The 24,855-nt window shown below is 49.4% G+C and overlaps 10 protein-coding genes and 1 non-coding gene across 11 annotated transcripts; 8 read left to right on the top strand and 3 right to left on the bottom strand.

The window, feature by feature from the left end:
* Positions 1-12: 12 nt before the first annotated feature.
* On the bottom strand, positions 13-710 carry EJ05DRAFT_393349 (uncharacterized protein). Its single transcript, XM_033741341.1, has 2 exons — positions 557-710; positions 13-504 (listed from the first exon to the last, which is right to left on the bottom strand). Exons 1-2 carry the CDS (start codon positions 580-582, stop codon positions 207-209), a joined length of 324 nt encoding a protein of 107 aa, XP_033599983.1. The 5' UTR covers positions 583-710; the 3' UTR covers positions 13-206.
* Positions 711-1,071: 361 nt separating this feature from the next.
* EJ05DRAFT_393245 (uncharacterized protein) lies at positions 1,072-2,044 on the top strand. Its single transcript, XM_033741340.1, has 2 exons — positions 1,072-1,373; positions 1,423-2,044. Exons 1-2 carry the CDS (start codon positions 1,176-1,178, stop codon positions 1,849-1,851), a joined length of 627 nt encoding a protein of 208 aa, XP_033599984.1. The 5' UTR covers positions 1,072-1,175; the 3' UTR covers positions 1,852-2,044.
* Positions 2,045-2,236: 192 nt separating this feature from the next.
* On the top strand, positions 2,237-2,971 carry EJ05DRAFT_501065 (uncharacterized protein; the record flags this gene model as incomplete). The annotated part of the gene is made up of 2 exons (XM_033747067.1): positions 2,237-2,360; positions 2,406-2,971. The coding sequence occupies 2 exons, from the start codon at positions 2,237-2,239 to the stop codon at positions 2,969-2,971; spliced, it is 690 nt and encodes a 229-aa protein (XP_033599985.1).
* A 2,043-nt stretch (positions 2,972-5,014) lies between these two features.
* Positions 5,015-5,738, bottom strand: EJ05DRAFT_486580 (uncharacterized protein; the record flags this gene model as incomplete). The annotated part of the gene is made up of 3 exons (XM_033745543.1): positions 5,015-5,070; positions 5,323-5,489; positions 5,608-5,738. The coding sequence occupies 3 exons, from the start codon at positions 5,736-5,738 to the stop codon at positions 5,015-5,017; spliced, it is 354 nt and encodes a 117-aa protein (XP_033599986.1).
* Positions 5,739-6,386: 648 nt separating this feature from the next.
* On the top strand, positions 6,387-9,782 carry EJ05DRAFT_511333 (uncharacterized protein). Its single transcript, XM_033748239.1, has one exon. It carries the CDS (start codon positions 6,730-6,732, stop codon positions 9,337-9,339), a length of 2,610 nt encoding a protein of 869 aa, XP_033599987.1. The 5' UTR covers positions 6,387-6,729; the 3' UTR covers positions 9,340-9,782.
* Positions 9,783-10,011: 229 nt separating this feature from the next.
* EJ05DRAFT_486582 (uncharacterized protein) lies at positions 10,012-11,172 on the bottom strand (the record flags this gene model as incomplete). Its single annotated transcript, XM_033745544.1, has 1 exon — positions 10,012-11,172. The coding sequence occupies one exon, from the start codon at positions 11,170-11,172 to the stop codon at positions 10,012-10,014; it is 1,161 nt and encodes a 386-aa protein (XP_033599988.1).
* Positions 11,173-12,509: 1,337 nt separating this feature from the next.
* EJ05DRAFT_392739 (FAD/NAD(P)-binding domain-containing protein) lies at positions 12,510-14,614 on the top strand. The gene is made up of 2 exons (XM_033741337.1): positions 12,510-12,825; positions 12,876-14,614. The coding sequence occupies exons 1-2, from the start codon at positions 12,717-12,719 to the stop codon at positions 14,525-14,527; spliced, it is 1,761 nt and encodes a 586-aa protein (XP_033599989.1). The 5' UTR covers positions 12,510-12,716; the 3' UTR covers positions 14,528-14,614.
* Position 14,615: 1 nt separating this feature from the next.
* EJ05DRAFT_392740 (uncharacterized protein) lies at positions 14,616-16,905 on the top strand. Its single transcript, XM_033741338.1, has 2 exons — positions 14,616-14,918; positions 14,976-16,905. The coding sequence occupies exon 2, from the start codon at positions 15,020-15,022 to the stop codon at positions 16,499-16,501; it is 1,482 nt and encodes a 493-aa protein (XP_033599990.1). The 5' UTR covers positions 14,616-14,918; positions 14,976-15,019; the 3' UTR covers positions 16,502-16,905.
* Positions 16,906-17,137: 232 nt separating this feature from the next.
* EJ05DRAFT_t44 lies at positions 17,138-17,210 on the top strand. The gene has a single exon. It is a non-coding gene; the product is annotated as a tRNA-Lys (tRNA).
* Positions 17,211-17,412: 202 nt separating this feature from the next.
* EJ05DRAFT_393373 (phosphopantothenate-cysteine ligase-like protein) lies at positions 17,413-19,112 on the top strand. The gene has a single exon (XM_033741342.1). The coding sequence runs from the start codon at positions 17,847-17,849 to the stop codon at positions 19,002-19,004; it is 1,158 nt and encodes a 385-aa protein (XP_033599991.1). The 5' UTR covers positions 17,413-17,846; the 3' UTR covers positions 19,005-19,112.
* A 1,990-nt stretch (positions 19,113-21,102) lies between these two features.
* Positions 21,103-22,776, top strand: EJ05DRAFT_393397 (uncharacterized protein). Its single transcript, XM_033741343.1, has one exon. It carries the CDS (start codon positions 21,203-21,205, stop codon positions 22,457-22,459), a length of 1,257 nt encoding a protein of 418 aa, XP_033599992.1. The 5' UTR covers positions 21,103-21,202; the 3' UTR covers positions 22,460-22,776.
* The last annotated feature ends 2,079 nt before the right edge of the window (positions 22,777-24,855 follow it).

Raw genomic sequence — 24,855 nt, forward strand, 5'->3', positions numbered from 1 at the left:
AGACATGAACCTGAGCACAGCAAATCACCCAGCACAACACCACACAACGCAACAGCTCCATTCACAGCAATCAATATCTACCACCCCTTACCAACTCATTCTCACCACCCCTTACCAACTCATTCTCACCACCTCCTCCCACCACCATCCCCGCAGTCCCAACCACCCCCAAAACCACATCCCACCCCCAAGTTCTCTCTCATCTCTCACAACAACCCAATCGTCACATCCCCCTTAACACGCGCATAAATCTCCACCTCAACCTCCAAGTCAAGATCAATCTTAATCTTCAAACTACTATTGACGTTCTCCCCGATCTCACCCTTGCGCTCGCCCAGGCGCGACGCGTGCACAGGTACCATGCGGCGACCGACACGGCCGCGCGAAGGCGTGACTGGCGGGAGGGATTCTTCGGTGTCGGATTTGGGGTCGGTGGTTTGGGGGCCTGCGAGGGCTTGGTGGTCCTGGCGGTCCTGGCGGGTGGATGAGGAGGTTGTTGGGGCGCTGTGGGGATAGTTAGGGAGGTGGGGGATGGAGAGGGGATGGGGGGACGGACCGGGTGGTTGTTGTTGCGGTGGACATTTTGGGGATGGATGGGTGATAGGGTCTGTTGATGAAGTTTTGTTCTGGATTGTGCTAGGTTTGAGATGATGGATGTTGGTGGAGAAGTAAATGGAGCGTCTTCAAAGCATGCTTTTATGTCCTCCGCTACGTTGCCGTCTCCGCCCTTCAAGCCTTTCTCCTGGGACGCTGACACCTACAACGAAAAGTCTCGCATCTGCTAGATGCTGTCTGATTTCACACAATATCTAGTCATGTAACGCGCCCATCCGCCTTGCCTACGTGTCCAGACAGATCGCGCCATCATCGCCTGACGACCTGGACATGCATGCGCCCACGGGTCGCGCAGACCAGACATGATTCGAGCAAGTCCAACGACCCAGAACCGCATTTCGGAAACGGGCATGTTGGAATGACCTGATTGTTCTGCGCGAGGCTTGCTTTGCGGGTGCACAACGACGGGTTTGGGCGGGTGGACCGGTCCGCCAAGGGGTTACACGGTTTCGGGTCGAAGCGTCGGGACGCACGGCGGGGGGGAAACATGGGTGGTGTGGGTGAGATTGCTTACGGAACAGCGAGCGCTGTCTTTGTATGTGTCTATAAGGTTTCATATCATGGTGTTGGGCATTCTGACGTCCATTGCGGCATGTCCTGCGATTATTGGCACGACCGAGGCTATTCGACAGGGCCAGCGACAGAGTGCGAAAGAACGACACCGAGGCGTGAAGTCTGGACTCGTAGTGCAGTGCTCGACGAGGTCAGCCGCAGGACGAGAGATCAATGGGTGCGAGGTGGTCTTGAGTGATAACAAGGTGCGCGCTGTCCACATTGGGCCACTGCATGAAGACTGATGAACACCAGTTATACTTGTCAGTTCCAACAGATGAGTTCCCTGACGGTCAGCCTGACGACCATCCATTTGCGGGATACTTTCTACCTTTCCCGGAGCGGTCTTGGGGCCGATTGGGGGAAGGCTTCGTGTCTACGATCTCGGATGACCCGCCGCAGCTAAACTGGATATACGTGGATCAGGACACATTTGAAGTCAAGTATGGGCTTCGCGCTGATGCAGAGCCGCATATCGTTGGGCCATGGGATGTCACTCCGGTCGACAAAAGAGTAACCTTGGAGGGTTGGGAAGGATTCATCGCCGTCAAGTATGGACCTGGGGAATGGGCATTGTACTTCGATAAAGAGGATGATGACCTTAAAGGGATTTTGGATCCGGAAATGCGGAGAAAAGAGGTTGAGCTTGTGAGAAAAGAACGCAAACAGCGTAGGCCAGGCTGACTAAAGGTGTGAAGAAAGACACAACTATCGGATTTTAGTTCACAAGATTGTATATCATCTTATCGTAGTACGGAAAAGATGTCATATATTTTCCTGGGTGGACGACTTATCTACAAGACAGAGTCGGAATGATGCAGAGTGAGACAAGAGTGTTGTCGTTAGGATCTTAGAGCGCCAGGCACCAAGGCTGCAATTAGATACCTAAGATGTCCGTCCCGGGGTCGGATGTCTTGCTCCTACGGCGTTTGCTCTCGATAGTTGTGCTTATTGTGTATGGAGGTTGATTCTACATGACGCTGAGTATGGGCTAGCAATCTTTCTACATCCCTCTGAAAGTATTAGAGTTCATACAAGCACACCTGCATTCTGCTAACATAGACTCACAATGTCGCGGGAAGCATTGATTGCGAATCCCCCATTCCATCTCACACCAGTCGATATTGCAACGCTGAGGCAGAATGATGATGAGTGGGAGTACTATACATGGGACTTTCTAAAAGATGTCATAGGTGCGCTATCCATGCCGCCAACGCGATCAAAACTAAATCTCTCAGCAGAACGCAATGCACTAGACACCCTCACACGTCTCCCATCACACCTCGAAAATTACATCCACTTTAACAACTATGTCAAGCAAACCTATGGCTCCATGCTCAACTTCCTCATGCAACACAAAATTGGCTGGATACCAAAGTCTGTCGCTCCGGCCGACATCCCCGCATTGCTCCCTCTGAAACCCACAAGTATGATTCCGTTCGCGTCACCAGAAGACTATCGCATCGTGCGAAACGACTGGCCGTACGGGACATTTCCGGAGAACAAGCATCTCGTGGTCTGGCTGAAGAGCCGCATTCCCGTGAACGAGGATGGCGATCCGACAGCCGAGAGTAGAGCGTTGATTGACGATTTCGTGGATACAACGTTCCGATCAAATGTAAAAGAAGGTACAGAGATCATGTGGTTCAAAAACAGAACAGCGTGGCAGAGTGTGAGAGCTCTCGAACATATCCACGTCCTTGTGCGTGGCGCCGAGGAGGCATTGATAGAGGCTTGGACAGGACAGACTGAAGCTGATATGGAGGCCAACAAGTGGAAAGATGGTCGACGAGTCGCGGACTAGACCCAATCATTTCACTCACCATACTACGATTGAAGCACACTGGTCAACGTCCTATGGCGGGCTGTGTCTCTTGTTAAGATTATGCGGTCAGGATCACAGCTCGTCTATCTAACTCGGGACCGAGGATCGATGAGAGAGTCTTGCGGGAGCAAGGCATGACATTCACACAGCGCTCAAATCAAATTGGAGTAGTTATCACGGATCATGTTTCACATGAAAGGCTTTTTCGCTCAAGCTTTGATGCAGTATACTTGGCGATATCGATAGTGTCGGAGCACACTTCAGAAAGCAGCCGCTCCATCGGATATAAAATATTTGTAGAGTCAATTTGGTGGTTCGACGACTAAGCCAACCTACGACCACGCTTCATTCGAGGGAGTGGAAAGCAGAAACACGCTGGCACTATGAAAACCCTGTTGGCGTCCGGGCAATGTTCTCGTGACAACGACCCGAGTCTCACTCAATAGAGTTATTCGAAACACTGCTTCCTAGACTGGTGAACTCCAGACAAGTACGACCGAGATGATACGAGCACACAGAGACTGGGATACTGTGGAGTATTTCATCCATTGTTACTATTCACAGCCAGGTCAGCAATACGCATCGATGACTTCGTAACGAACGCACTTTATCTTCTTGTGGACAAAGTCTTTCCGGTCTTGAGATGGCTATAAGAAATACATCCATATATTTCTACTAGGTGAGGTCGATCTGCACCTGCAAGAGTGCCTTGCTGCCTGGCCGGGAGATTTCCAACGCGTCAGACCGCGCTCACGCCGCGTCCTTGGTCCTCTGTCCACTGCCTTTCATCGTTCTTTGTTCGCGAAGACTGCTTACTTCCGGTATCGTCAGGCTCGCTTCCAATCATCATGTTTTGAATGATTGACGACCCCATGCCAGATCATGTCCCCCAGATTCCGGAAAAATTTGCGGTATCTTTGGGTCTCGATAGCCTCGTGCATCTCAACGAGGTTGATCGGGAGGACTTTGAAATACATCCACAGCAAGACTCGCCGCACAGTGACACGATCATCACGAGACACGTTGTCTAATATTCTTCATAGGCCTCATACAATCCTTTGGGAAGAGCATTCAAAGCCATACGAATGGTTCTCAGGGCATGGACGCTGGATATCGATTCGAATTGGCATTGTACCCAATGAGACCTAACCTTTTAGCAGTGATTCTCGACACAAGAGTCGCAGATACTTACATTTCTGCAGACTTATTGACCAGAGACTGAACAACGTCTGCACGCGCCGCATCCGAGAGCCAATGTAGTCTTTTGTGTGTACGCTATCGACGGCCGATATAGAGTCTGACATCCTGATCCACTTCTTTTGAGAATTTCTCTCTGATTCGATTCTCCTGAGAATCATTAGTTGATCTTAGAGTATAGCATCCTCATGGCCCGTTCTCAATATACCGATGAGCACACCGCGTTCTTGAAGATTTTGAAAGAAATTTAGCAAAGTCTCACTCCATTTGCACTCATCCAAGTCGTCGAGAAGTAACATATTCTTCCGTTCAGATCTCATGGCCACGGTCATGTCGAACAATTCCACATTCGAAGGCTATTTGCCATGGGCGCCCCCCGGTGCATCTTCTGAGAGCTTCGTGCATCTCGAAAGGGGAATGCCTTGAAGTCACACAAAGTTGCGCTTCGAACGATGATACTGCATTAGAAAGATTCCGGGTATCGCCGCGACGTAAGTGGCGGTAGAATTATGCTAGTGCTACATCATTTAACATATCACACACGGCTTCGATAGTGTGTGACAGAGCCTTGGAGCTGCAAAACGTTGAGCATACTATAAATGGAACCATGGGGCGCAAAACGTACGAAAGCGCTATCTTGCCTAATCCAGCTGCAAATGCATCTACGAGTCAGTAGGGCAGATGATCGGGATAGTTTAGACGATGCTCAGAAAAGCCGCTCAACCACAGACCTGCTGTTCTACCAGCTACCCGATTCGCATACACTCGGCATCCGACGAACCAACCGCTCGTTGATGGGTCATGCAGGAGAGAAGCAGGCTCATGCTACTCGTATAGGTCCTTTGTAGACAGCCATTGGACGACGATATTCTCCCTGCTATCTATACACTCATCAGTAAGCCTTCGATAAGCTCAAAGGATGTGTTAAAGACTATCTAATTTTGCGGCACGCATCTTTGCGCTCGGTTGCTGCACGTCATCTCTGATACGGCTGAGAATACCAGTGAGGGCCGACGTCATGTTCTGGATGTCGCGTCAGAGATATTTTTGATACACCTAGTGTTAAGGTTCATTATCTTCCAAGACCACTTACCTCTCATCCACAGTTATGGCAAGTCTCAACGTAGACTTACACTGTTCGATGCGCTGAAGCGAGGTCTTCACATCTTTCTCATTCAGTGTCCAACAAATAGCTCGCTTGAAGGCACGTTGCTGAACGCCAGCCTCGCCTGACCACGCTGCGCTAACTGTCTCCTCGAGGACTCTTAGCTCTTGGGCGTACACCACCAGGGGCCGTGCTCTTTGCATAGCATCTCAAGCCTGGATCTAGCCTTGTCGCACCCAAGTCTGAATCACTGGACACGCGCTCAGTAAGGGCGTCGAGCTCCCCGAGGACGGCTCGCAAGTCCCGGACCTACTCGATAGTCTGGCTTAGACCCCATGGGTCGTTCTTTAGTGCAGCTTCAAAGTTATCATATACTTCCAATGCCTTGTTCGTTGCTTGCAAAATTGCTATTACTCCGGCCGCGATACTCAACGGGTCAGCCATACTGGGTACAAGTCAATGCTCAAGTCCCATCATCCGGTTGATCGAAGACGAACGGTTTCCAGTCTTTAAGATGGTATTGAAGTGTGGTAGCAGGTTTGAGATGACCATCCAGTCTCAGCCTAGTCGTGGCAATGAGCAATTCGCCTCCCTGTCGTTCTATTTACGTCCCATGAGGCACAGTAGCCTTAGACCTAGTATACTGCACACACGGTCTGCTACACTTAGCTCATAGACTTGTGGTAGCGACGAATATGGCGACTATATCTGTCACGTTGAGCTAGCCTTAATTCATGGAGCAGAGCAAGGCTGAAGCCTAAACCTGTTGTGACTCGTCTCAGAGATGCAGCCACTAAATTGGATCTCAAACGGTGTTCCGCGCCGCTACTGTCCGCTTTGGCCAGTCATGTGCTCCATTACATCTTAAAATATCGGGGATATGCTCCCTTATGGCGATTGGATGGGACCAAATCAATATGATGTTGCGAGCCTTCGGGGGTCACATTATTGTGCCGTGTAGCCTGATCACCATGTAAACATCATCACAATAGCCTCATCCATACTAGAGCAAAAACAGCGATCATGTACACAGCCTTATGACAGCATCCTGATCTAAACCCGCGCGTAAGTCCCTGTAGGTCCCGGCCCTGTTGCTACTCGCGTGCATATGCCTGTGCTTCTCTCAATCTCTCTCCAACGGATACCCCCCTCATTGTACGAAGCCTGGGTACTTGAGGTATTCATGAAGGGTTACAACACCATGCCGCAAATGGTATACGGTAAATCTTGTCCGTCACTTGGAGCCATGTCAGGCGGCATCAATGCAGCCCTGCCCCATTTCACGATTCGAATACATAAGAAGTCGGTCATACCAATAATTACTTGCTTCGCATCGCAAATTTTGCATCGCAACGCTCATTTTGACATCCTACTCTGATTCCTCTTATTCTTGACTTTACAGGTCAGAGGGCCTAATTCTTGGTAGCCTTTAACGATGGCACTTCAAGATAACGATCCTTTGGATTGTTTCTCGAAGCCTCGGAAGACAAGAGCAAAGCCAACTCCTGTCAAGCCAGCAAAGTCTGAGGATGCAGAAATCCCGACTAACCCAAGTCAACTCATACGATGGCGTGATGCTTTCGAGAAAGCGCAAAACAAGTTCAAGTACGACGACATCGACGCAGAAAAGGAAGTTAGACTACTTCTCCTATATGCAGGCAAAAGTAGTACTCCTATTCAGGTCTCACTTAGAACGATTTCCATGGACCTTCTCGGAAAGAAGTTCCATTATGACGCTTTATCATATTACTGGGGTGATGGGCCACAGATCGACCCAGTCTTCATACGACCAGTCAAAAATCAGCGTGATGGCAAGGATATCAAGATATTCGAAGATGTCTATCGCGCTTCGACTTTTCGAATTAAAGTGAAACGGAACCTATATTCGGCTCTTCAGCACCTTCGGGAAGAGAACGAAGATGTGATTCTGTGGATAGATGCTATATGCATAAATCAACAGAATCAACAGGAAAAGGAAGCGCAAGTTGCTCGCATGGCGCACATATACCGCCAAGCATCTAATGTGTGCATCTGGCTTGGTCATTCGAATGAGCGCTGCTCTAATGCAATGGATTTCATAACGAGGATATTAGGAACCCCAAACCTGGATGATTTTGTTCGAAAAAAAGAGCACGTGCAGCGCTGGCTTGATCTTGCACATCTGATGCGAAGTGACTGGTTCACTCGTCGCTGGGTCATTCAAGAACTTGCCCTTGCCAAAGAGGCCGTGGTCCACTTCGGCGACCGAACAATCAGCTGGGACGACCTCAAAGACGCCGTAGGACTTTTCAGTCTGCATTTTGATACTATCCAGCAGAACTTCGCTGACGCCGATCAACGCGACATGCTTCAGGAAATAGGAGAGCTCGACCTATTAGGGGCACAAGTACTGGTGGACGTTATTGGAAATGTGTTTCGCAGGAAAGCCGACGGAACGATATACGAACCAGTCGCTGGACTAGAGACCCTCGTCTCCTCTTTGTCGACCTTCAATAGCTCCGATCCTCGCGACACAATCATCGCTCTTCGGAACCTTGCCAAAGAGACCTCTGGAATGTTTTCAAGAGGAACGACCAGATATGCGCCACCACCGCCACCTGACTATACCAAAAGTGTTCTTGTCGTGTACAAAGAATTCGTAAAATGGGTAGTTACGACTTCCAAGTCTCTTAACATAATATGTCGTCACTGGGCCCTTCCGCCACGCGTCGCAGAGTCTACACTAGATCCGAATCAGCTTGCTATGAGCACTGAACTACCGTCGTGGGTTAAAAAGATCTCAGAGAGCAAATATGGTGCTATGCTTGACGGCCGAAGTGGGCGTAAATCGGCGGACGACTTTGTAGGATTGCCAGGCCACTCAGCCTATAACGCATCATACAACATAGAAGCAGAAGTATACTTCGGCGCTACTGAATATAAGACAGGCCTAAAGCCGCGTACGCCTCTATTGCCGCACGGGTTCGTGAGTCTCTCTGACCGTACAAGACAACCAAGTATACCAATTCGTAGGGAAACAGAGAATCATACCCAACTATTTGGACTATTCGGGGAACCGCTCTCAGCATCAGACATGGCAGATCAATCTCCTTGGGCTGATCAATACATTCCAACTTCGAAGTCGCCTCAGTCTTCACAGTTTCCTTCTGTCAAAGATGGGACAACCATGCAACCAATCAACGGAACTCAACCTGGCCGACATGCTCTGCTGAACGGCACTGCAGAAGACGAGGAAACACCACAAGCCGAAGCAGGGGCGCAAGAAGTGAACATGAATGGCCACACATCGCACATCCCCAAACCTCTCGCGAAAGCTATACTTCAAGTTCAGAAACAGCAGCCCAATAAGCACGACGCAGCACCAGTAGACAGTGACATGACTAAGAAATGTGAGCCTTCCAGTGTAGAGGCTGTTGAGGCGGAGGATTCTTCTATTTTCGCCAGAGGTATTCAAATAAGCACTATCACTTTTGCTACCAATCCCATAGCGGATGGTGTAATTCCGCAAAAAGCGATTCATTTAGGAGGCTATAACAAGAATAGCGAATATAGTCAGATCAAGGCACCAGACAAGCTTTGGCGCACTCTAGTCGCTGATCGAGGGCCAGATGGAGGTCCCACCCCGGCCTGGTACCATCGTGCTTGCTTAGAGTGCCTCATCAACGATACTGTAAACGGCCACATCAACGTCAAGCAGCTCTTGGAGTCGAAGAAGAAGCTCCAGCACGTTCGGAAATTCCTAGAACGTGTCCGCTCCATTGTCTGGGAACGGGTCATCTTCGAGGCAGATCCTATGTCCAAACAGTCCAATCGGGAATCGCTTTTTGGACTTGGACCTGCGACGACCTTGACCAATGACATAGTATGTATTCTCTTTGGCTGCACCGTGCCTGTCATACTGCGAGAGCAGAAGGATGAGCATGACGAAGTGTACTACGAATTCGTCGGCGAGGCTTTCGTCTACGGTATGATGGATGGCGAAGCTGTCACGAGCATGAGCGAGGAAGAACTTCAGGAGAGAGCAACGTACTTCAGACTCATGTAAGTCAAGTCGATAGCGTGGGTGGTACACGTACCAATCGTTCTGTGTACAAGGGGGGCTTCACATTACTTGCTGTGGAAAGCACTCTAGCCCATCAAGCTATCGTTGACACTTAATGTAGCTGCAGGGATGCAGATCGAAGATTTTTCTGTAGTTGTCTGATAGGTTTCGGGGTGGGAATGGAGTTGGAGACGTAGAACAGCGGGGTGGAGTAACGGGAGCTGTCAGATTATGCGTTCTGCAAAGGAGTGTTTGTTGTTTGGCGCGCAGAGGCGTGCTTGTCTGGAAGCTTCCTTATGGGTGAGATATCGAGATGATTGTTGTCAAGGTGTTGTTCGGATGGGATTTAGGCTATGTGAGTGGAGAGATCGGGAGGGAGTTCTTGTGAGAGGCTCTATACCGTTATTTTGGTTTCATCGTAATATCTCAATTCATGTATTGGGTAGATATTTTTCTGGTGTTAGTGAAGTCTCGTTTTCCATTTCTCTCTTTAACGCAGGGGAAAATTTTGATTTTTCTCTGCCAGAGGCAGAAATGCGTCGTGCCTAGAACTCATGCACTTTGATTAGTGTAGCACTAGTGACTGCTACAAGTAAGGCTCTACAGTCAATTAATACACAAACAGCCGCCAGAGAGCTCGGTGGAAAGGACTATGTAATATGTAAAGTACACTGTTCACGGAGCATCATCGAAATCTGCTCCGACAGATGCTCCGGCGTCTCGTTGTGCGATCAAGTACTTTTGATGATAGTAGATGACAAACGCCGGCCGATTGATCATGGCGCGAGCTTGATCTTCAGTTATAGCCTTCTCTTTCAGATACATTCCCTGATTGTGGCCCAGAATGGGCACCACTTCCTGATGTGCATAATGACATATGGACTCCATATGATGTGGCCACAGCGGCTTCATGTCCTGACGAACGACAATTACATTGCCCACAGTCCCATGCCAATCTTTGTGGGCATGACCGAAACCTGAGCATGCAGAGCCTTCGTGCGCCTGGTTTTTGGGATGGAGGCAGCTGTGAAGATGACGTGCGTACTGATTGTCTGTAGGGCACTCAGTCGCGAACAGGACCGTTCCTCGAGCGATGACAAGACGGGATAGGGTGGGAATACCGATAAGCTCCGCTATATCTGAGGACTCGCCAAGGTTGAAGATAGGATCTCGTGACGAAACCTTGACGCTCTCGAACCTTGGCTTTTCAAATCTCTTGTGGTAATCATCGTTGATCCTGACGCCGTATACTGTCGTGATGGGCTGTTGTGGCTCTTTTCGGACGGCGGCTGGTTTATAGACGTATGAGCGGAAGAAGTCGACGACGTGCTTGAAGTCGCTCATACGTATGTCTCTGCAAAGACTGGCATCCCGGTCGAGGCCACATTTGCCGTACACGACAATTGGTCCTCTCCAGAGAAAATTGTGTCCCACTGATCCTGCAGTAATACTCGAAACGCTGCTATTAAGCAAGGAGGGGTCGATTTCGAACGTATCGCGGACACAGACAGTGATCAACTCTTCAACCTCTCTCTTCAACACCTTGTTGTACTTGATATTCTGTCGTTCAGGGCAAGCGTCTTCGCCCAGATACGACTCGACTTTGGCATACTGGAATTCACCGAACGTGGCGCCACTCCACTCACAGTGTAGCCAGATGAAAGTGGGAGAGGATTTGTAAGGGTCGAGCAAGATGGCCCGCTTGTGCTCGTGTGTTGGACGTTCCGAAAGATCGAAATCCTTGTAGGTCTTGCAGATTAGTTTGTGCGTAGACAAGTCTGCGATTAGACATTTCTGAGAGCAGTAACGAGCTGCTTTGCAGGTGTGGCACCACATGATGCCGACATCATCGCAGGACGTGCATGGCGGGATATCAGAGGGGTTCTCCATACTCTTAGGCCTGCCAATGTCCGTAGCTTGTGTTGTATGAGCGATCCGGCTGAAGTGAATGGAGATGTGACTTGCCTCAGGTGTAGGATATAGAGGCAATGGAAGAGTCGAGTGAATTCGCTGGCGAAGAACGTCGAATTGCGAGGTGGTATGAGGTTTTCAAGGCTCTGCTAATGAAGGAAGAAAGGGATGCTAACGATTCTCTTTCTCGCGCCTTAGAGCTTTGATCTTAACATGTTTGTTGGGGTCAAAATCGCTTGACGGCCACGAACGATCGCAGCCGATTCACTTCCACAAACACAAGTATATTTCAGTCGCAATGCAAGGGAAGCAACTGAAAGCAGGTTATACGAAATATTGAGACATGATGAAGAAACCTTAAGACGGCGACGCGTTGGTCGACTGTAGAAAATCGGAGCTCTTTCAGTAACATGATAATATGAACTGAAAAATGGAGAACCTTACGCAATTGCCTTGCTAAACGAATTCACGTATGTATGATTGGGAGTATTGAACATGTGTTGCAACAATACTGATAAAATCAGATAACACCGTCTACTGGATCCCTCCATCTGTACAGCATGAGGTAAAATGATGCAGATGACGTCGCGTAGATTGTTCTTCGAATCAAGATTCAGCGTAAAACTTGCGAGCAAGGAACAACAGGCGACAAATGCAGGTCCATTGAACGTTGAAAACTGCCTCTTTCTTGAGCACAGGCTCTAGTTCATGATCTCCCAATTGATGAGCCAAGAAACACACCACTCAATACGAAAGTACTCGCACCCGCAGACCCGCACTTACGCTGACTAACAGAGAATTCTTGTCTCGCGCTTCCTGGCTACATGCCAGCGTCACCCGAACTTTGACGAATTCCGCATGTTTTGAGACCAACGTCGTGATGAGCTGTTGTATCTCCGCTCCACCGACGCCGTTTCGTAGAGTAATTTCAAATACTGGTTCAGATACTTTGTTACGCGCCTACAGCTGGCGCCGCTGTGCCTCTATCTTGATGCATGCTGCCTTGCTTGGCGATGATACTATGCAAGTTGAGCACTTGATTCAGTGTTGGTAGCAGTTGACTTCAGAACCAAGGGGCCTATCAGGGCTTCTGGTTAGGTATTAATCGTAGCATATATACATCGATATGCCGATTAGAAGACACCCACTGGACCGCCGCGATGTTTGATAGCGATACCCTAATTGATTGTCATTAGCTCAACATGCTTTTTCATCGGCTACTCACTACCTACAGTACCAGTACCTACATAGCACTACTAGCTTTGTAGGGATTAGCGTTGGTTTACCCGGGCGATCGCGCAGATCGATCTACCTAGACACGCCAAAAGTCATGACGCACTATGTTCTCAATCGAGTACCTTACAATGTGATCATCCTCCCCTCGTGAAGCACGTTGATGCCGGTGGGCTCATTGCTACTTCACTTTCGAAGACACGCGTCTCACCATCCGAAACTATACTACGCGTAACATGCCGAATGAAGAGCCACTCCTACCAACGAGCAACATGAGCCAGAATAGCCTCAAGAAAGATGGAGGACAGAGGAAGAAGGTGCTTGTAGTGGGAGCTGGTGCTGCTGGTAGGAATCACTTTGGTTCAATATTGAGCATTGCTAATTTAGTCATGCAGGCATGTCCTGCGCTCATCACCTTGCCGAACATCCAGATAAATTCGAAGTAACACTCATCGAGTCGCAGAACTATTGCGGTGGTCAGGCCTTCTCTATACCACTCGATAAGGAAAAACATGGTGCAAGCTGGTTGAATCAGGGTGTACAAGGTGGAAGCTACATCTTTCATCACACCATGACCATGTTCGCACGACAGGGATTTGCCGCGAACCCAGTCGAGTTGCAAGTCTCGTTTGGTAAAGACGAACAGTTCTGGTCCAACGTCTACCCTAGTAAGCTGCTAGAGAAACACCAGAAAGAGGTGAAGCGATTTGCAACTATGCTCAAGATAATCCGAATGTTTGAGGTGTTTTTGGGATTGCTGCCCATCAAGATCATTATGAAGCTCTTCTGGTTTTCTACTGAATTTGCCAACTGCATTGCTCTTCCTATGGTAGCTTTGTTCCTTGGAACTGGAAACTATACCCCGGAAGTACCAAGTATGATCATGGAGCGATTGAGCACTAGCCCTACATATGGAATGTGGTATCCACCCGACAAACAGAGTATTGCGAGCAATGAACCTCCTATGGTAGTCTTTCCGAAGTTCGCCGACTTCTACGATACATGGCGAAGGAGCTTGATCTCCAAGGGCGTCAATGTGCGCCTATCAACAGAGGTCACAAGCGTCGTTAAGCGTGATAGCACCGGAGCCACTGTTCGACTCATACAGCGAACTCCACAGCCCGACAACCACAACCCAAATAGTGTACACACAGATGATCCGACCTCAAACGCTGACGCCGGCGCCAAGGAGACAGAAGAACATTACGATGAACTCGTGCTCTGTGTATTGGCTGATACCGCGAAGCGTATCCTTTCTGAAACCGCATCCTTTCGGGAGAAGAAGGTTCTAGGATCAGCTAAGTTCTCAAATGATATCACCGTCACCCATTGGGACAGTGATTACATGAAAAAGAACTATGAAATGTTCTTTAATCCTGACCAAGCTGTCACGTCCCTCTCAGGTGTCGACCAATCTTCCCGCGTAAAGAAAGCCAAGGATAGCTTCAAACCAATGTATCTCATCAAGATGTACCAGCAGGATCTCACGAAACTCGAAATGTGTTTCGACTGTACCAATTACCAAGCGCAATTTCCTCCAGAAGTTCCATTCGAGAAGCATGTGTTCCAGACCATCTTCCTCAACCATGAGCGCGATGGCCACCTTTGGAGTATCGATGACATCGATCAGAGCAAAATCATTCGCAAGGACTGGTGGCATCAGCTTTGCCATTCATGGACACATTATGTGTTCGTAGTGCCATGGATGTGGCTCCTCCAAGGCCGCAAACACACGCGATTCGCCGCCAGCTGGACGATGGTGAATGCGCATGAAGTGGCTTGCATGAGTGGTATTGCAGCTGCTGTCGATTTGGGCGCAAGGTACCCAGAGGATCTTGAGCGAGACAAGTTTGCACTACTGAGCTTTAGGCTGTACTATTTGTTGGCATACGGAAAGTGGTACAGTAGGCAAGCGACGAAGAAGACCAAGGAAGGGGAAGGCAAAGACTGGGCAAGCGGCTTGTACGGAAGTGTCTACAAAGGACCTGGTGTCGTTGCAGAAGAGCGACTAATGTGGAAGCGAGAGAATAATATTGAGTCCATGTAGATATGTGACAGAAGTAGTGGCAGGCCTCCTCAGTCATGTGACAAGAGTGATGCAAGGGATGCTCCCCGCAGACCTCAACCACATCACCTTCTGCTGGGATATTTACGGCTGAACTTTTCCAATTCACCCCAGCCAGCTTCTCCTTGTTCATGATCGAACGCAACGCCGGGGTCATCCAAGTCACTCCGAGTTGTTCATTGCACTGTACATGTGAAGTGTGCCAGCGAGATGCAGTATGTTCACAGGGAAGGCTACGCGAGAACTCGGGGAGGGAATACACGAGGAGCTCGCGATATGATCTGGGAGAATGGTATGTGATGCTTTAGTCAGATATTCTTAGCAGTGAACGTGTTTCAACCAACCAGAATAGCAAACTTTTCTAACCGGAAGCGTGAGCTACAACGTATATTTTTCGTTATGCTGCAGTATACTAACGACTCATTTGCAGAAATATTTTATCGGAGCACGGTACCAGAAAACGATTTTGCCGACATGCCGTGGCATTTTCCACTATTTCCACCAGTTATCAATCCAAACTTTGTACACAGCCGCCCTCCTTCGCCAGTTTTAGATGACTCCAGGAGTACTGCAACATCATACTATCCTACGTCTGCTTTTATTCCACCTCCGCCAGCTCCACCTCTACCAATATCATGTCCACCGCCTTGGACGAGCTACCAGACCAGCCCTTCACCCCAGCGCTGTCGGAGCCCAGGGTACGTCGTTGACATAACGATGACCCAATCGGGGTTCCCAAGGCAGATAGACTGGGCGGAACGTCCACAGACCCCTCCTCCACCGTTAACTCCTGTGTCTCGACCTGATACCCCACCGGAAGAGAGGGCACTTATGTCCATGGCAAAGCAGCAGTCTATTGCAGATCAGGCTAAGAAAGAGCGGGATGACAAAGAAAGGCAAGAACTCACAGCAGAAGCAGCGCAAATCCAGAGGGCATTGGAGGAGAGTCGGAGAACGGCTATTGAAGAGGCCAGGAGAGAGCAATTCAAGAGAAGCAGACAAATGTCGGCTACTGAAGATGCTCAATTGCTTAACGCGATAGAAAACAGCCGAGATACGGCTGCAAAAGAACTCCAGAATCGCAGAAGCCTTGAGCAGTCGCGAGAGCCAGTTCGTGGGAGGGTGGTAGCTCAAAAGCCAGAGACACAACCGTCACACGACTTTCACACTCAAACAACGGATCGAGAATTAAAAGCTGCCCTCGCTGCTTCGAACGAAGAAGCATCTCGACAGAGTTTCGAGGACGACAAAGACGCCAGAGCCCTGCAGAGTACTATAGAGCAATCCCTTGCTTCTATTGCAATAGATAGCAAGCGTGCTGTTCCAACGCAAGGTTGGCAGGGGTATGAAAATGCCAAGCGCAAGGAGGTTTTCGAAGCGGAGTGGGATGGGTACCGCCGTGCGGAATTCAATGCTGGACGTGCAGATCCAGAGGTAATGTATGCGAGAGGTCCTTCTATTCACTCTGATGGACAAGACTCCGATGATGAGTTTGTAAGGGTGAATCCTAGTATCCCACCTGGACTACGACACCACCTTGAAGGCAGGAACGAAGTGCAAGCAGCAGGGGCATTGCCAGAGAACCGGTCTGTAGCACGAATGTTCGCTAACGCACGAGAAACGGAGGAGGAGAATAGGCGTGGATGGCGCCCTCAGCTAGAGCAGCGTAGAGTGCGTGAGAACGTGACGCGGCAGGTAAGTACAACGATAGATAATAGACCAAAGCGACGAGTCAGGTTTTCAAGTCCTGCGGATACAAGTAGACTTAGGAGAGCAAGTTCGCCAGCACCAGCTTATAGACATTGGTCTCCAGGGCCGAGAGAGCGACGAAAATATGAAGTTCAAGAGCCGACGAGAAGACGTGCGGTCTCACCGCACGTGACCGTTAGGAAGGAGAGGGTCAAAATGGATATAAGCAGGGGAAAAGGGTTTAGTTATGTGGTGACGAAGGAGTGATAATGGAGATAGGATGTAGTGGACGGTGATTATTTGAGTGTTCTAGGGGACACAATGAGATGGAGGACGTCTGACGAGGTATGGTGTGGTATGACTTATGAAACGACATGATGCTTTGTTGAAGCGCATAGCATGGAAATATAGACTTACATGAGACAAGGATCTAAATAGTAGTCAGATCTAAGGCCGTTTTGTAGATGCTATCAATGGAGAAGCCATGGGATGTGGGAATTCGCCATAGCGATGCTTTACGATGTGCTACAATACATGAGCTAGATGATAAGGTCACAATGCCATTGACTTCTGTGCTCTTCCTCTGACTTCTACTTTGACGTCTGATTCCATGTTTTGAGTACGTACGCCGGGAAGGGCAGCGCCGAGGTCGAAGGCTAAGCGGGCACACATAGTTAACAAAATTGCACGGTCCACGCGACCACCGCTCCCAGGCGTGCAAACCTTATTAACTACTACGCAGAGTTTTCAAGGTCCCGTGAGCTCATCTGAGGTTACCGGTCAATCATAACATGCCCATCGCCATCATGAACACTCTCTTCACATACTCCATGGGGTATATATTTTCATAATGTCAGCCCATCGCCATCAGAGCACCAAATGCTTACTTTGGTTCTTGAGCAAGCCCGGTTAGCTCAATCGGTAGAGCGTGAGACTCTTAATCTCAAGGTCGGGGGTTCGAGCCCCCCATTGGGCTGATCTTTTTGGATTCGCACTTGAGCTTCATCTTTTGGTTTTGCATTCTGCGGCGCAAGTTCTGCAGAGTCGAGCGTCTATTTTAAGCCACCAGAACGGTCTAGCGGGAGTGGCCCGTGTGATACAAAGCTAGAACACTAGTCTGGAAACGCTCCGGAGTTTGGCCGCTCGACCAAGGACCGAGGGATCGATAACTACCAGATGTATGAAGCTATAATATGTACACGAATGTAGCCACAATGAAGCATGTAATGCGTACTGTGATTGTGAAAACTGTCGTTGACCTGCGACGATTACCTTAAGATTAAACCTGTTATGCGATTTGGGTTGAGCTTGAGTAACAGGAGAACAGGCGGCGCAGACGTATGTCTTTTCCAAAGTATTCTGACTATAATTATGCTATCTAGTAGAGAGACAGCTGCTAATTATTGCGTACTACATCGCGATGTTTGAACTTGAGCGAATTAACATTTTGTAACTGCTCCGCAAGACGCCTAGGCTAGCTTCCCGCTGGTCCGAGGGTCGCGCCCCTCGGTTCGGTACCCGAATTGACGCTGACGCTCTTGCTCTGTTGATAACTTCAACTAGACCAACCTCACAAACAAACGACTCTTGCCTCTGTGGTGCACCTGTTAAAATGGAGCAGCCTCCAACGAGCAGCGGCTTCGAGGCTGCAGAGAGCTACTACTTCACGGAGAATCCTCCTCCAAAGAACTTAAAGTCAAACATGGTACTCGCCCGCGAGTTTATTAACAGGCATGCAGACAGCGACCGGAGAGTGGTGCTGGTGACCTCTGGTGGGACTACGGTGCCTTTGGAAGAGCAAACCGTTCGATACATTGACAATTTCTCCGCTGGGACCCGAGGCGCAACAAGTGCTGAATATTTCCTCGAGAATGGATATGCTGTCATATTCCTGCACCGGCAATTCTCCCTCCTCCCATACTCTCGACACTATTCACACAACACAAGGTCGTTCCTTGACTACATGAAAGAGGAGAACGGAAGGGTTGTGGTAGAGGAGCAGCATCAGGAAGAGATGGTCCGCGTGCTAGGCCAGTACAACGCTGCTAAGAATGAAAACAAGTTGTTGATCCTGTCGTTTGTGACGATTACAGAGTACTTGTGGATGCTGCGCGAAGCAGCCATGCTTATGCGTCCACTCGGTCCAAACGCCATGTTCTATCTTGCTGCCGCAGTCTCAGACTTCTTCGTGCCCAAAGACAGAATGGTCGAACATAAGATCCAGTCGTCCGAGGAGTTTGCGCAAACACATATGAATGGCAAGGGGGAGGTACAATCAAAGACTCCTGCAGCACGAACGGAAGGCAAGAGTCTGATCATCGATCTCGAACCAGTCCCCAAATTTCTCAAGCAGCTTGTCGACGGCTGGGCTCCGGACGGCATGATTGTAAGCTTCAAGCTCGAGACGGACCCCGCCATCTTAGTCAAGAAAGCGAAACACGCGCTCAACAAATACGCCCACCATCTTGTCATTGGTAACCTCTTACTGACCAGAAAATGGGAAGTTGTCTTCGTCTCCAAGATGGACGGCGAGCAGTGGATTCGTGTTCCATCGAGACGCCGAACGAGAAGTGCTACTGGCATTGAATCTCTTATTGGAAAGGCTGCGAGCCAGAAAGACTCTGTGGAAGAAGACGGTCCATCGGATCCTGATACTCTACACGGCGAGCCGGCTATTGAGATCGAGTCACTGATCATTCCCAAGATTGCGACCATGCATACAGAGCTCATAAGGCAAACTCGTGAGTCAAAGGAGAGAGATGGCTCATGAGCGAATTGAGTCGTAGATAGTCGAATCGCGGATACCCAGCGCCTCTCCGTCTGTTTGACTGTTGTTGTCTTGCAGATTTACAGGCTACCGGCCACGAAAATTTTATCATGTGGATCTTCGATGGCAGAGGTACGGATCCTTAGCAAACGCTTTTCATCACATTGCCTCTCACATCCAGACGAGTTTCGGCAACGGTGTATAAGGTATTCGGCCCGTCATATACAGGGGCGATGCGCATTGAGAGCGTGCATTGCTTGCGCGGATGTGTAGGTCTCGCAACCGCCGTCGTAACGTATGAACCCATCAGACTTTGATTCTACAATGAATACCGTTTCAACATTGAGGGTAGCCTCTTTACCGCCACCTTCATTGGAAGGGGGATGCATCGGAGATACCCTGTAGCTCCGAGATGACGGCCATCTAGAGAGCATTAGGTGTATTGTGATGGTTCGCATTAGTACTCTTCGATGATATTGAAACGAGTGTTGGCTGTATTCATCACATCCTGCGAAGAAAAGCTATGCGCATAAGTTTACTCTAATTATCAACATCAGAGCCGATCATCGCTATGTATATACATGGCTAATTTATGGTGACAACTATATTCTTACAAACACGATGCATGCATTCTCGTGCTAGGAGAGCTCATATCACTCCTTTCTAGAATGCGATGTCTGGTGGCGGACTTTGACATCTGTCCGCCTTTCATTATTCACCGACTTTAGCGGGCTTCTGTACTGCGGGCGGAAACCTTGCCTTTGCCTTCCACGGCTGCACATCTACCCTGACTCGAAGACTTCGATTTATGTTTATGCCTCTTGCTTTGAGACTGCACTCTGCGAACTGTGCACCACCAGCTGCAAACTACTCGGAACGTGACCGCCACCCCTCGTGGCATGGACCCCGGTTTTCCATTCTACCAAGCTGTTGGGCCATCATCTTACAGTACCAGGACGAATCGAAACATCTTCCGACTCGTAACCGTCTGCCCTCGATATCACTCATGATCATGTCAAAGCAGCGCTTATACGATCTGTGATCAGGCAGTTCATGCGACAGACACCAGAAGTCATGATACCTTGAAAGTAGTTTGTATTCGCCCGACGCATGGCGTGCAGCGATCTACTGTACCCAGCAAGCATGGACACCGGGGCTTTCACACCTGCATCAACTCCTTAAAACAATCATCGTCCTCCTTACGTACTGTACTACTGAAGCAGTACGGGTATCCGCCGTACAAACAGGGACAAGTCAAGGAGTAATATGCTATTTCTACCTGGATCACGTGTCGCAGCACAAGGAGGCGTTTCGGAACGATTTCGAATCAGCAACTGTGCCTGCGCCTCTCCCTGAACGACAATGGAGCATCCACTCGAATATCCCTGGCCAGTCTTGGGCGAGGGATTATGAAATCTTGCTGGTCAGACTTTGCCGTCGCACTTGTATTACGAATCATGCCCGATCGAAGAAAACTTGCCATCATCATCGCCCAAAGTGTATCCTTGCAGTAGCAGGCTTTCCACTATGCCATCTAGCGAAACTTTCTCGGATACTGTCCCAATGGCTCAATCGCACAGCCTAAGCTGACCAGTTTTGACGGTCTTCCAGCGCATGCAATGCATGTTCACGCAGCGTATCAACTTCGAATGTTGTCGAATGACCGATCGCGCTGATTAAACCAGAGGAGGAATATCTGACCATACAGATGCGCTTATTTCTCGGATGCCATGCTTACGCAAAATACCCGTACCCCTTTGTCTTTAATCACATCAGGCTTACCTTGCTGCACTCGAAACTAAACAAATGTTCCGTTTCGATCCAGTATAGGTCGGACCTTGTTCCAAGACAAGGGCAAGGTAATTCATGCCGATGGTGCGTAGGGCTAATCGAATTCGGCAATTTTTGATCCAGTGATCTGGGTGTTGTCACTCCATGATTGCCACGACTTGCATTGGCTGCCATATGAAAACATAGCGCTAAGCACTGCAGCATTTTCATAAACAATATCTGTCTCCTCAGCAGCCGTTGCGAAGGACTAATAATCTTCCTCTTACATATATCGACGCTTCTGCAAATCAGCGAACGTACGTGCCTATCTTTATCATTCGGCCAGACTGTCACACGCACCGTCGTACGCGGAGCTCAGGACATCGACAATTCATTTCGATAGTAATAAACTAGCACAAGCGTACAGGACGATGGAGGGATTCACACCGTTGGAGAGACCAAGAAGGTCATCACTCAACACGCTACCACTGGACGCACAAGTTTTGATGCTTCAAAACTCGCCCTCTTCGACCTATCTTATCAGTCCCACTTCACCAAAGTCAGTCGATCAAATCTGGGACGAAGGTGTTGACCGAATTCGTGAACGGGAAAAGTATCGCGACCAACGATTGTCACCAGCAGCGAATGAGAGACGTGTGGAACGAGGATCGGAAGCCACATTACTTGATGTCATTGCTGTATATCAGAACCGAATCAGCTCAATGGCGTTTTCTCCAAGGCTAGCATCACAATTCAGCCCGAGAATGGTGCACAGTCCGTCTTTCACTGAGGCTATACCTGAGGAAAAGGAAAAGGTTCGCTCAGATTCTGCCGTTTCTGTCAATGAAGAGATGCAAGATCGCGAAAGACCACGGACAGATTCTCGTACGATCCCGTCGCCACAGGCTTTCGCCACACCGAAAGAGTCTGATACATCAACATCGACGAGAAGCGCTCGTCCTTGCTCCGCTCATAGCAATCGCGCCGTACAACGGCCATGCTCATCTTTCAGCCAACCCATCCCACCACCACTCAAAACTGCGAAGTCCTTTCCCGCACCAGCTCCAGTCTTCGATCAAGCCGAGCGCTTACCACGAACCTCGTCCCGCTACGCTCTCGCATCACTCTCACCGCTACCATTCCCACCACCAGGCCCTCTACCAAGCCTCCCAACAGAATTCCAAAAATCAACTCCAAAGCTCCTCCCATCAGCACTCGCTCCTCAAGACAGTGTATTCTCGACACCATTTTCCTCTAGAGAGAACACCCCTCTACCGTCACCCAAAGACATATTCTACTTTCCCACCCCTCCAACTTCCTCCCACAGCCACCATCAATTCGTCCTCTCATCCGAAAATCTGGCATCTTCCCCACCGTCAGGTTCGCCTCTCGAGCATTCGCCGCTAGCGCTCATGCAACCCATTCATCTCGTGCGCAGCGCGTTTGACGATGATGACGACGAGGACGAGGACGATAGCCTTGGCGATGAAGGGCTGGTGGAGAAGTGGAAGAAGAGTCTACAATTGCGACGAAGCACGAGACGGACGCCCAGTGGCGACGTGCCAGTCAAGATTTTGAGCGAGGAGAAGGAGAGGGTGTTGAGAGAGAAGCGAGAGAAGCGAGAGCATGGGCGCAAGAGGAGTTGGAGAGAGGGATGTGGGTGTTTTGGGCAGGCGGACGACGAATAATTACTTCTACTTGATGGTTATGGACATGCTGGATATGTGTTCCCCGGACCAGACTGAATTTCCTTTGTTTTGATGGTTGGATTTACATGGAGCGAAGGATGGGATTCGACGATACCACTGCCGCTACAGGGCGTAATGATCACGCATAATGGACTGGCCCGACATACACGAACGACTTCGCTGCGGTTTCCTTTGTCAGGCGCTCATGCCCCGAGTCTTTACCTAAAATTGTTTGTAATCACATGACTTGTACGCATATACGCACAATGAAGTCACCTAATCAGTTTCTCGATCGACTTGTCACTTCGCTGCTCTATTTACAGTCGCACCACCCTCAGCCTTCCCTCTGCCTCGATCAAGTCTGCATATCATCCCTTCTCTCGATCTCCGTCACAGTCGCACACGGGCGGCGCCGCGATATGCTGCGATAGGCGCCGCCGCTTGGAGCTCTGTATGTGCTGGGGTTCCTCGTTGTTTCACAAGAACCCGATGGAATATCCTAGTACGAGGCCAGACGTCCGACGGACCAGGCTCTCGGAACACAGGTCGGCGACGTTGAATTCAGAATCGAGTACGTAGGGGCACGACATTCAGCGCATGCACGATGCAAATAGTTCTTAGGGTTCTGTGATGGCTAGGGCGAGTGTACCAATCTAGGTTTCAAAGTTCTGATGCCCAAGAATGTACTGATTGCAGAGTCCACGGCAAGAGGCAAGGAAGGATGATCGGATTGCGTGGACGCAAGGAAGCCATCATGCCTGCGCCAGTCTCCACGCGCGAAATCCTGCCTCATCTCATGCCGCCGACCAGGCTGAGGCCAGACCAGGAAACAATTCTGTCGAACACAAATTCCTGTCTTGTGTCTGACGTAACGTGGTACAAAACGCCACACTGCAGGGCTACATGCGCAGCGCTCCAAGAATAAGCCCCGGCTCGCGCACTTATTCGGGCGCGAGGTACGTGGTGTTGACAGGCGTTGACGCACGGGACGACGGGTGTGTCGCTGTTGTGGACAGTGTGTGATGGCTTGCTATTGTCGTCAAGGTCACGTCGTCATACAATAGGACTAGGGTAGTTCTGTGGTACAGCTAGAGATGAGATTTCGGGTTCTGGTCGTGGGATACGGGATGAGTGCTCGTCCTAGTCAGTGGCCACGCGGCGCCGTTGAGGGTTTGTTATGGGAATCTGGTCTTGTCGAAGGTAATCTTGGTATCAATGTGTATCTTTGTTCTGGAGACCCATTGGTGGACTGAGGCTCGGTCGATGGGAGGTCTGTGGAAGGATGTGTAACGACGTGAAACGTAACATAGGACGTTGGATTGCAGATTAATCACTGAATTGATTTGGAAGGCCAATCATGAACGTCACCTGTATTATGTGACGGTGAAGAGAGATGATTGGAAGGGAACATCGCTTGGACTTTCTTCTGCTGGACGTTTACCTTGTACCTGTTACGGTCACGATCCTGGATGTCTTGTCCTAATCACGTGAGCAACAGCATCAGACTCCTTGAACTTACCTGTTTGTTTGTTGGGGCAATATTTTTCGCATCATCCAAGGAGTTCCTGAATGTGTCAACACCAGTGCAAGTACGATCTCGATCGCTGACAGCAAAGTGGTTGAGGATCTCGATCGCACACAGCAAGCACTGACACGGGGAGGCAGGGTCTCGTGGATTTATTATATTCGAAAAGGGGTTCATCGGCCTCAGGTACCCACAGCCCTGCATAAATATAGCAGAAATCCACGAGATTACGTGAAGCGCTGGAAATGACCACGGAGAAATAAGAAGGTTGCAGGATGCAGGTTTGAAGTTGCAGAGTGCAGGATGCAGCTGGCGGGAAGAAATTGATGGAACGTTTTGTGTGTTCTCAAGCAGTTCTGGCAAGTACGGATGCCTGAGGCATAAATTCAGGACCACGCCACGTCCTTCATTTTGACCCGTTCCGTTGCTCATCTCATTATACTCAAACTGTCATTACATTCAATCGTTCGCTGCCAGTGTAAACTCTACAATCTTGGCTAGAATATCAATCTTGTGTGGTCCAGGTTCCCGTCCATGAGCAAGCATATGACTGTACCGACATTAAGAGCGAGGATGATGGATACCTAAGGGATTAGTGAAGCGCTGTTCCAAAATTGACCGTTCCAAGGTAAACGTCAGTCTGAGCGATAGCATGATATGTCAGATCAGACAATATCGTACGATAATACCTTGTCTGAATGTGCCAAATCACAGAATTCGCAATCGGGCGCCTTTCAGCTTTGGATAAATCAATGCCTTCACGGTCGAGACTTGTGTTCAGTTCAATCACACCTAAAACTGCTCAGACCGTATCGAGATCTGGATGAGCCCGATGCAACTGATGCCATGAACTTTTAGCCGGTGACTAGAT

This window comes from Pseudovirgaria hyperparasitica, assembly GCF_010093815.1.
Source record: "Pseudovirgaria hyperparasitica strain CBS 121739 unplaced genomic scaffold EJ05scaffold_9, whole genome shotgun sequence".
NCBI lineage: Eukaryota > Fungi > Ascomycota > Dothideomycetes > Acrospermales > Acrospermaceae > Pseudovirgaria > Pseudovirgaria hyperparasitica.

What these genes read in the sequence shown, in the direction of transcription:
- EJ05DRAFT_392739 (XM_033741337.1), top strand. Translation starts at nt 12,717, where the DNA reads ATGCCGAATGAAGAGCCACTCCTACCAACGAGCAACATGAGCCAGAAT. An exon ending in AGTGGGAGCTGGTGCTGCTG is followed by an intron (nt 12,826 to 12,875) that starts GTAGGAATCACT and finishes TTAGTCATGCAG; the next exon opens with GCATGTCCTGCGCTCATCAC.
- EJ05DRAFT_511333 (XM_033748239.1), top strand. Translation starts at nt 6,730, where the DNA reads ATGGCACTTCAAGATAACGATCCTTTGGATTGTTTCTCGAAGCCTCGG.
- EJ05DRAFT_393397 (XM_033741343.1), top strand. Translation starts at nt 21,203, where the DNA reads ATGGAGGGATTCACACCGTTGGAGAGACCAAGAAGGTCATCACTCAAC.
- EJ05DRAFT_392740 (XM_033741338.1), top strand. Translation starts at nt 15,020, where the DNA reads ATGCCGTGGCATTTTCCACTATTTCCACCAGTTATCAATCCAAACTTT.
- EJ05DRAFT_393245 (XM_033741340.1), top strand. Translation starts at nt 1,176, where the DNA reads ATGGTGTTGGGCATTCTGACGTCCATTGCGGCATGTCCTGCGATTATT. An exon ending in TGGTCTTGAGTGATAACAAG is followed by an intron (nt 1,374 to 1,422) that starts GTGCGCGCTGTC and finishes GATGAACACCAG; the next exon opens with TTATACTTGTCAGTTCCAAC.
- EJ05DRAFT_393349 (XM_033741341.1), bottom strand. Translation starts at nt 582, where the DNA reads ATGTCCACCGCAACAACAACCACCCG. An exon ending in ACCGCAACAACAACCACCCG is followed by an intron (nt 505 to 556) that starts GTCCGTCCCCCC and finishes CTATCCCCACAG; the next exon opens with CGCCCCAACAACCTCCTCAT.
- EJ05DRAFT_393373 (XM_033741342.1), top strand. Translation starts at nt 17,847, where the DNA reads ATGGAGCAGCCTCCAACGAGCAGCGGCTTCGAGGCTGCAGAGAGCTAC.